At 41.1% G+C, this 10,649-nt stretch overlaps 1 protein-coding gene across 1 annotated transcript in view; it reads right to left on the bottom strand.

The window, feature by feature from the left end:
• LOC107296753 (prolactin-releasing peptide receptor-like) overlaps window positions 1–4,689 on the bottom strand; it is a 7,018-nt gene extending 2,329 nt beyond the window's left edge. The window contains exon 1 of the mRNA XM_015826108.1: window positions 4,258–4,689. Coding sequence (XP_015681594.1) covers window positions 4,258–4,676 — 419 coding nt within the window. The 5' untranslated portion in view covers window positions 4,677–4,689. The remainder of the gene's footprint in view (window positions 1–4,257) is intronic.
• Between the last annotated feature and the right edge of the window lie 5,960 nt (window positions 4,690–10,649).

Consider the following 10,649-nt stretch of genomic DNA (forward strand, 5'->3'; position numbering starts at 1 on the left):
ATACCACTTTACAATGCCTTAGTAAGGCCACACTTGGAATACTGCATCCAGTTTTGGTCACCACGATGTAAAAAAGATGCTGAGACTCTAGAAAGAGTACAGAGAAGAGCAACAAAGATGATTAGGGGACTGGAGGCTAAAACATATAAGGAACGGTTGCTGGAATTGGGTATGTCTAGTTTAATGAAGAGAAGGACGAAGGGGGACATGATAGCAGAGTTCCAATATCTCAGGGGCTGCCACAAAGAAGAGGGAGTCAAGCTATTCTCCAAGGCGCCTGAAAGCAGGACGAGAAGCAACGGGTGGAAACTGATCAAGGAGAGAAGCAATCTGGAACTAAGGAGAAACTTCCTGACAGTTAGAACAATTAACCAATGGAACAACCTGCCTCCAGAAGTGGTGAATGCTCCAACACTGGAAATTTTTAAGAAGAGACTGGACAGCCGTTTGTCTGAAACGGTGTAGGGTTCCTGCCTGGGCAGGGGGTTGGACTCGATGACCTCCAAGGTCCCTTCCAACTTTATTATTATTATTATTATTGTTGTTGTTGTTGTTGTTGTTGTTGTTGTTATTGTTATTATTATTATTATTATTATTATTATTATTATTATTATTATTATTATTATTATTACTATTACATCTTTATATGGAAAAGCCATCAAAGTCCAGGGTTTTAACTATGATCTTTCAAGTTTCTTTGATGGTATTCAGAGGTGCAACCTTACCAGTGACTAGCTCAGGAGTAGGCAACCTTGGCTCTTTTATGACTGGTGGACTTCAACTCCCAGAATTCCTGAGCCAGCCATGCTGAGGGGAAAGGGAGAGGTTTCCAAGCTGAGCCATGCCAGCTCAGAAATTCTGGGAGTTGAAGTCCACGAGTCATAAAAGAGCCAAGGTTGCCCACCCCTGGGACTAGACCAATAATGATCAACCAAAGAAAATGCCAGGCTGGTCCACAGAAGCCGACAAAACCTTCAAGGTGCCTAATGTGGATTTAGTCCAGCATTCTTCTCTACCTCCTGGTTTGATTTAATTTACGTTCTATTTCTGTTGGGTTTAATTAAATAAGAGAGGCATGTCCCAAGATAAAACACATCCCCGAATGATCTCAATCCTTGGGAGTTGCCAGTTATCCCATCAGCATCCTCATCACAGAATAAAATAACGGGAACAATCTATATTGTGGAAGAATGAATCACAGAGGCTTTGTATTTCTTTTCAGGTGGTCAATTATACCACACACAGCAGGTTCTTCCTGGTCTCTCTCAAAGCCTGCCAATAAACCAAAGCCCTCCTCTAGCTCTGACTTTAAAAAATATATGCCAAATCTTTCTAAAGTCCCAAATTTCTGAGATAAAAGCGGTTTCCCCACTGTGAGCGGTTGGCAGAAGCTGACATTTTCATGAGAGTTGCTGTCCCATTGCCAGTTTCTAACCTGCTTAATGGCCTCTGTTCCCCGTCACTGCCGGTTCTCTAACTTTCTTCCAAGGTTGCAAAGTTTAATAGGTATTTTATACTTTGCAGGATGTCTTTGGACAATATCGGAATCAAAGGGAAAACACTCCCTCATGGGAGGCTTTGCTAAATGAAAATTTGCTTCCTTCTCTACAAGGTAGTCCCAGATCAGAGGAAACACATCACCAAAAATTCAGGTACGCCCAAATATGTATATCCTAACCAATGTCGTCCGTTGCCGCTTTAAAAAATGATCCGTAGAAATAAAAAATGTTCACTGACGTACCCACCACCGTTTCAAGAGCAACAAAGAATTATTTTCATAGATTGCATTTTGTTCCTCTGTTCCTCTTGTGCTGCAGTCAACAGCTTATTTGAGAATGGGAACTATCAATCAGGAATGATCGCTGTCTGCATTCTGATATCTAATTATGAACCTATTCTCCATGGCAAGACACTCCTTGAGAATGGAGGGAACACTGGGGGGGGGAACCCTACTCAGAGAACATTCATTTGGTTGTGGAGGATTTTCTCTATGGGCAGTGAGCAATATTTTCCCTTTTATTCTCTGTAGGCCCTCTACTGAAGAAGCTTCTCCATCTGAAGAGCAGTCAAACCACAGCTATTTATGGAATATATTCTTTTGATGGATACAGAGTGGAGAGAAGGGGGAGTTCTCGGCCTTGAGTTCTCTAAAGGAAAAGGAGATTAAAAAGGTAAGATTTTCTTTTCTCTCTTATCTGCTATTTCACTGAGCCACCACATATACCACTTACAAAGGCCAACCGAAGTGGAACATGGTGCACATATGGGCACCTGTATTAAATCCAGGGGAATGCATGGTCAAGAATCAGATGTAATCTAGTTTTGTCCTGTTATGGACGTGACAAACACGTTAGCCTGGAAAGTTTAAGGAGCTGGCTCTTCTTTTCCTACAGCAGGGTCTGTAGATATCAATAGATCTCTTATACAATCTGGCCCATTGTTTTCAATCAGTATTGTTTGCAACTTGGACCAAGATACCATGAGCCCTGTAAAAGCCCAAGCAGAGACTCTCCAGAAGCCTTCAAAGATTGCCCTAGAATTGTGGCTTCCAGATACGCAATTATTATTTTATATTTTAACTATTTATTTAGTCCCATCAGCTTCAACTTTTTTGTCTTGGTCTTATCTACTTTTTGTGGGATGCATCCCACTCCTTTCGGATGTGCTGCTCAATGTATTGGTAGGAAGTGCCAGAGTTACAACAAGCTGCACCTCCAACCTTTGCAAGGACTATGTTGCTATGGAAATGTTCCATCACCCATTCCCAGTTCCAAACCGTTTCTATGTTTGTCTGGCTTTCCAAAGGCAACAGCTACATTTGATGACCCCGGCTCTGATTTCTTTCTCTGTGGCAAATAATAAGATATCACATTATTAATTGAAGAACAAGGACAATTCCCATTGCAGTGAGAGACCAACTGTCTCTGTGATCCTTCCTTGGACCAGGCTGTGAAAAGGATAAGCCGAGCAAATGAATCTAAATCTCTGGTTATAGTCACTCGCTCAGCCCACCTATGGAGGACAAAGGGTGTAAAAATTAACTTATTTACCAAAGCAGTTGGCCACAAGTTAGAAACATAATGAGAGGTTGGAGAGGAAAGGATGATACAGTAAGTGAGGTGTGGAAAAGAGCTGACAACAGGATAATGACGATCAACCAGTAAATGCTCTGTGTTTTTAACTCTCTGCTGGAAGGAAGTACCAGTTTAATCTCCTCCAACTATAATAAGTTCCTTTCTGGCAGGAATGAAATGAAAACAGTAGGACATTTATAGGACATAAGAAAGAACATTGACCTATCATATTGTCCTAAGGAAAGAACCAACATCTAATGTTAAGTACATTCTTGGCAGACAGAGAATCCCAGGATCAATCCTCACAATTTATGAGTAGGTTTGGGAAGAGTGAGGAACTCTTGATCAACTTCCTGGAGGGCTTCAATCCTTAAGAGTAACACAAACATCCCAGCTGCATGACCTCAAGGTGAGTTGCATTTCAACTTAACTAGGAGTTCAATGACTGAATAAGAGGTCTTCTGTCAATCATGTATTTCACCATGACCTGCAGGGCTCCCTCTTAACACAGAACCTAGATTTGCACCTTGTGTTAAGGCATCATTTGCCTAAACATGGTTCACCAAATAAATTCCAATCTTTAGATTCACACAACACATTTGGGCAAAACCAAATAAGGGAAACGCACAGCAGGTCAAATGAATCTAATTCTCTGGTTAACATGCCAAATGTGACATTCAGCGAGAAGTGTATGAACCAAGTTGTCAACACTGCAAATACTGTATATTCTTGCTTTGACAATATGCAGAACTGTCTGGTATTTTTATAGTTAAACCAGGCAACAGGGAAAAGGGAGGAGAATAAGGATAGCGTAAATCACATCTTCCAAGTTAATTGGAAGATGTGAACCATGACCCCAAAATAGAGGCAGGGAAAAATGCTTGGAATGTATGCGTAATGGAAGAGAAGCCAGACCTAAGCATTTCCACCATGCTGTACTGACGTCTCTGTAACCTTAATAAATGCTTTAGGAGAAAATATGCCTGAAAGTCCTTTTAAGTGTTTCGTTAATCAGACACATGACACAAGTCTCTTTAGACCAGTGTTTCTTAATCCAGGCAACTTGAAGATGTGTGAGCTTCAACTTCCTAAATTTTAGGAGTTGACGTCCACACGTCTTCCAGCTTGCCAAGGTTGAGAAATACTGCATTAGACTCTTGATTACTAGGAAACATTTCGTTACCTGTCCACAGCAATGGCTGTAAGTGTGAAAACAGACACATAGACGGTCATGGGCTGCATCAGGAAGACAAAGTAACACAGGAACTTCCCAAAGATCCACCCCTGGGGGTCGAAAGCATATGCCAGAGTAAAGGGGATGCAGGTTGCACACATCAACATATCTGAGAAGGCCAAGTTTCCAATGAAGAAGTTGGTGACGTTGTGCATTTTCTTGGTCTTGCAGATGACATAAAGAAGAAGGTAGTTGCCAAAGATGCCGACAAGCACCACCAAGGTGTAGCAGGGGATGATCAGAGGTTTGAAAGACTGGATCAGCTCCACACTAGTAAACTGGGAGCTGAAATTGGAGCTGTTCCTCAGTGCTACCCCAGAGCCGGTACCATTAAAGAAGCCAGTATCCCAATAGCTGGTGGATTCCATGAGTCAATCACAGTAGAATCTGGATTTGACCGTAAGTAGAATAGGCAGCGTTCACTTTGAGCTCCATCTCACCTTGTCTCTGCAAGTAGTTGACCTTCTTGGGGATCAACAGCTAAGCAGGATTGGTTCTGCTTCAGATATGGATGGGCTGACAAGTTGAAAGAAAAATATTCCAGGAGGAGATAACAACAGTTCACTTTTCTACTGTTCCACAGAATATTACGCAGATGTGTCCTAAAAGCCACCCCAAATCAGGCTCAGCTTGGATGGTAGAGTAGCCTTGACATTGTTTCACACCAATCAGATATGGAAAAAGGAGATATCTATTAAATACAATGGGTGCTGGATTTTAGCCTGGTTCAGTTCTCTATATTTCAGAAAAATTCCTTCTGTCCTGATGCATTTCCGTATTCGTGGGCCATCTTTTGAAGGACTTGTTTTCGAAGCCGCCAAGGAAATGCTTTCAAAGGCCACGAGTTTGAGTCCTTTCAGCTCATTAGGCGTCCCCTGCCTTTTAACGCCGTCCCCATCTTCCTCTGAGTAGCTTTTGCAGGCTCCTCCGTAACTTTACTCTTTCATCTCAAGATCACAACCTCCTTGTTTACTTTTTCAAGGGAAGGATTTTGCTGCAGGGGTGCTTGAAAACAGCAATTTAAAAAAAGAAGAAGAAGAAGAAGAAAAGGGAGGGAGAGATTTAGAATGACAGGGAATCTGGTAAACAGCTTTCCCTAAAGACTGACAAACTGAAAAATATGTTAGCAACATGCCAGGTCTGGAATTGCACTGATCACAGCTGACAGAGCTGTGTTGCGAAGAGAGGGTGGCTTGAAATATTCAGCAATACACACACACACATATATATATATACATACATGCATGCATAAATAAATAAAATGCTTTTCTAAAAATAGGAGAAAGGAAAATAGGAGTAGGAAGGTGTGTTGGATATGTTCACCGCCTTGAGTCATTTGTAAAAAAATAATAAAGGCAGGATACAAATAAATAAGGGCAGCACGGTGGTTAAGACACTGAGTTTGTCGGCTGGAAAGTCAGCAGCCGAGGTTCAAGACCCAAGTGCTACAGAATGGGGTGAGCGGTGGTCCATGCCTCAGCTCCTGCCAAAGCATGCAAATGCAGGTAGATAAATAGGCACCACTTTGATGGGAAAGTAACAGCACTCTGTGACATCATGCTGGCCACGTGACCATGGAAATACGAAATATACTCCGCCACGAGCTGTTATGAACCTCGGTCACAGATCCACCTGGAATCCTGAAGCAGATGGGGCCAATTCAGAGAGATCATGTGAGTGTCTAAACCAGTGGTTCTCAACCTGTGGGTCGGGACCCCATTTGGGGTCGATCGACCATTTCATGGGGGTCGCCAAGCAAGGCTGTCCGCCATTTTTTTTTGTCTGCCATTTTTCCCCCTTTTCCGGCGGGTGCCTTACCTCCCTTGGGCTGGGCCAGCTGGTGGTCGGCCTGCTCCGTCTCTGCCGCTTGCCAGCTATGCCTCGGCCGGCGCAGGGGCGGAACCACGCATGCACGGCGCTCCCGGGTAGGGAAAGTCCTCAACTTATGACCGGTTGGGTAGTCCTCGACTTACGACCGGTTTAGTCCTCGACTTATGACCGGTTTAGTCCTCGACTTACGACCGGTTGGGGTCGCGGCATTAAAAAGGTTGAGAACCACTGACCTGGAATCTCCTTAAGAGTTTCACGAGCATTAGAGAGCTAGAGAAATCCAGAGAGCGACCAAACTCAAAACCCTGCACTGTTGTTTGTTTAATCATGGCTTGTGGAATCAATTGCTGATTTTATATGGAAACTACGTCAACCCAGTCAAACCTTGTGTAGCATTTTGAGCAAACTAGATCAATTTATCTGAAAAATCCCTATGAATTAAATTTTGTTCCTCCGTAAATAGAAGATACCAGCTGGGGGAAGGCAAGAAGGAAAAGAAGACAAATTAATCCAGCTTCTGTTCGCAGGGACACCCAATTACACTGTTTAGAGGAGATGCTAAGTGTTCTACAATGGTTGGTTCTCAGCTCTGCTTTTGATTTTTGTTAATTTTTCATCCGAGCACAAATGTTTGAAGAACTTTGGCAGAGCCATCGAGTTCCTTTTCCTAAAATCAGTTTTTTGTACCTGTTCAGGTCTGTGTGTTCTAGTGATAGGAAATCTGCATAAGGGAATGTAATTAGACATAGGAGCTAGGTACAGAAAAATAAGGTAAAATTATACTGCATTTCTTTTTTTATGGAATTCATGAACTTCCTCCATCTGCTCAGACTTTAAAAAATATAGAGATACTGATGACAAACCCATGAATATCGCATTTTGTCGACAGCAACCACTTAGGGCTGGCTAAGTATTTCAAACTGAAGATTGTAGTTTTCTATTTGAATGGTCTGCTGGAGTTTTCTTTCCAAAATGTAGGGTTTAGGATATTTAAATTAAACATTAAATCTAAAGTATTTATTTATTTATTATTTATATTTATATCCCGCCCTTCTCCTTGCGGACTCAGGGCGGCTAACAACCAGATAAAAATGCAACTCCCAAAACTACAGATTTAAAAACATAATTAAAAACAAATATTAATAATTGGTCTAATAGTTTAAAATTACTTTAAAACCCCCATTAAAAATTTTTCCCCTAGGCCAGTCCCGCAAGCTGGAATAACCAAGTCTTAAGGGCGCGGCGGAAGGAAGGGAGATCAGGGATCACCCTGATCTCTGGGGGTAGTTCATTCCAGAGGGTGGGAGGGTAGTTCGTTATACTACAGTTTTATTATTCCTTCTGTATTCAGAAATATCCTTATAACTTTCCAATTAAAAAAAAAAGTATTTCTCAATCTTGGCAACTTTTAAGATATGTGGGCTTCAACTCCCAGAAGTCCAAGCATGGTGGCTGGGGAATTCTGGAAATTGAAGTCCATACATGTTGACTAGAGAGTTGTGGGAGACGAAGTTAAGATTCAGCAACAATTTGTGGGTTAGTCACCCTGGGATCTGCAATCAAAGATCTACACCACAGAATGAATGGGAAGGCTGCTGAACTGAATGATCCCCTTTGACAGTCATTAATGAAATAAAACACATTGTCATCTTAATGTCCAAGAGTTGTGGTGAATGCAGCGTTGCAGGCTGTTCGAATCTCATTGGCTCAAGGTTGACTCTGCCTTCCATCCTTCCGAGGCTGGTAAAATGAGGACCCAGATTGTTGTGGGCAATACGCTGACTCTATATACCACTTAGATAAGGGCTGTAAAGCACTGTGAAGTGGTATATAAGTCTGCTATTGCTATTGCTATCTTAAGTCCACTAAAATTGACCATCTAAAATTGTCTTAACAATACACTGTAGATTAGGCAGATACTTAGACTGGATATATTTTAAGCATCTACTTTTCTAGGTTTGTTTAGAAGTCTTTTGTTTATCTAGGCAAGGGGAACTGATATCACTTAATCATGCAACATTCAAAACATTTGAAACACATAGGGGGTTATATGAATGTATGAAATGTATCTGTAAGTTTTTAATAAAATAGGATTTCAACCTTAACAGAGAATTTCAGGAAGGAGGCAATTGAAAGAACCTATAAAAATGTTAATTACACCTGTGAGCTATCACTGAAAGGTAATACATTTTTCCCCTGATAAACAACACGGATTTCTTTCCTGAATATAAGTCCTATAAAATATAGCAGAGTGTCTGGAATGGAGCAGCTATTAAGAATTAGCACTTTTGAAGCTTAACCCTTACTAAGGGTACTTAGAAGATGCATTCCCTGAGCTTGGTAAATTAAATTCTAAGTAAATATAACTTGCAATAGAGGCTAAAGTTCTTTTTCTCAAAGGTAAGCCCTACTGTTTTAATTAAGATTCCTTTCCTTTCAGGTTCTGCCCAGCCAACCTCCTAAAAATGCTCCAAAAAGCAGAATGTGAGCAAAAATCTTGCTTTTAGCTTATGTTACTTCTCTCCCTTTCCTTCTCTCTTTTTTTTTTTGAAATAATGCCGTTTCTGGATCATGTTTCAGAAATTTATTCTTTTGCCGACAAAATGCTAAAAGAAGAGTTTCTCCTGCAAAAGCTGACTCAAAATCATCACCATGCTTTGAGTCAGATTCCCTTTTTCTTAAGTACTTGGCTAACAAGCTGATCAACATATAAATATCAATGATATGTTTACTGACCTTTATAATAATTCAGGATGGGAAGCAAACTGAAGATGCCACGAGCAAAGGATCGGAATAGCAGACGGTGTGCATATCAGGAATAGAGAGAGAAAAAACGTGCAGGTTGCATCCTGAGATACTATTTTCCAACTATGTACATTTCAGCTTAGTAGCTGAAGTTCTAGGATAGCTTTCAGCTTGCTACTACCCTCTGCTGGTTAACTTTTTTTCCCAGCAGAATTGTGTTCTTGTTGCAACAAAAATAACAGAGACCTGTTTCACATAACCCATTAGTTATGGCCGTGCAAACTGCAGCCTATTCATAAATTAATTTTTCTCTGTGCATGAAGGAATTTTTTTTTAATTTTCGTTTGTTTGTTTTTTTGCTCACCGTTCCTATGTCGTCTTCTTCTTCTTGTGCCATATCCGTTATCGGATGTTGGCGATCCTATTTTTATCAGCAGCCACACGAAAAAGTGCTGCTGAGTTTTGTCCAAACCAGTCCCTTAGATTTGGAAGCCATGATGTTCTTCTTCTGCCTGGACTTCGTTCTTCTGTAGGACAACTATATCTGAGGTGCAAAACTCTGGATAACCAGGAGAAGACCACAAAGGCAGAGAGGAAATATCAAATCTTTGCTGCCATCTACTGGTTGGTAATATTTTTGCATTCCCGATATTGTAGCCATGTCCTTGGTTTATTTTAAATCTGGGGATCAAGTAAGATCTTAAGAGAGTGTTCTTGGATTTGAAAAGAAATGCATTGAGATGGTTTGACCATCTAGGGCAGAGGTCCCCAACCTTTTGGGCACCAGGGACCGGTTCCTTGGAGAGAGGTTTTCCTGTGGACCGGAGGGTGCATGGTTTTGTGTGCTGCCTGCATCCCGCGGATGGGGCTTTGCTTGTTCAACAAGGTTTAGCATCTACCTTGTTGTCTGAACACAGCCTAGTTGCGTGAATTTGATAATTCATTATTTTTTTTCAATTAATATTTATCCTATTTTCAATGCACCCTGGCCACCTTTTCAGGGCAATGCTATTTAAACATTGGATGACAATTTTGGACTCTTCAGTGCATTGTAATAGAGTTGGCCTCTTGTTTTTTTGTTGGTTAAGGAAACACAGCATTTGGGATTTGTAGAGCATGGCCTATTTAGCCATGGTGATTTTTTCCCCTCCACAAATTGTGGTGAATCAAACAATGGAACCGAGCTAGCCTTGTGGCAGCTGAAAGATAAACACATTTAGTGTAAATAAACTCTGATGGATTAGAGCTGGCTGCTGCATGGAATTACAAGTGAACATGCCTAATGGGATTAAATTGGGACTTAGTCATGCTTAGAAGCATGGAACCAATCGTTTCCATGAAAGTCTTTAAAGCAGAGCCCTGATGTGTGAGCAGGTGGTGTTGTAAAGAAAGCAGGGAACAAAGAGGAATGAATGGAAACAGGGAAGGGGAGAGGTCCAATTACTGAGTGTGAGCATTAACAAAAGAACCTCATTGTGTCTGTGTATCTTTCTTTCTAAGGACTTGCACCCTTCATCTGATAAAGCAGACTGTGAGTCATGAAAGGTTAATGAGGAATTGATCTTTAATGTGTCACAAGATGGTTTTGCTACAAAGGTTGTGGAAATTGCCCTTTTGGAAGCTGTTGGCCAAGGGAATGCCAACACTAGAAGGTGGTTACAGAAAAATCATCCCAGCATTTCAAGAGTCAAATAATTGCTTTAAAAATTACCAAATGCATCCCTCTCAGTTCTAATTCTGAAATAGATATGTATTCATTAGGTGTA

The sequence above is a fragment of the Protobothrops mucrosquamatus genome, unplaced genomic scaffold, assembly GCF_001527695.2.
Source record: "Protobothrops mucrosquamatus isolate PMUCROS unplaced genomic scaffold, P.Mucros_1.0 scaffold2960, whole genome shotgun sequence".
In the NCBI taxonomy this organism is placed as follows: Eukaryota; Metazoa; Chordata; class Lepidosauria; order Squamata; family Viperidae; genus Protobothrops; species Protobothrops mucrosquamatus.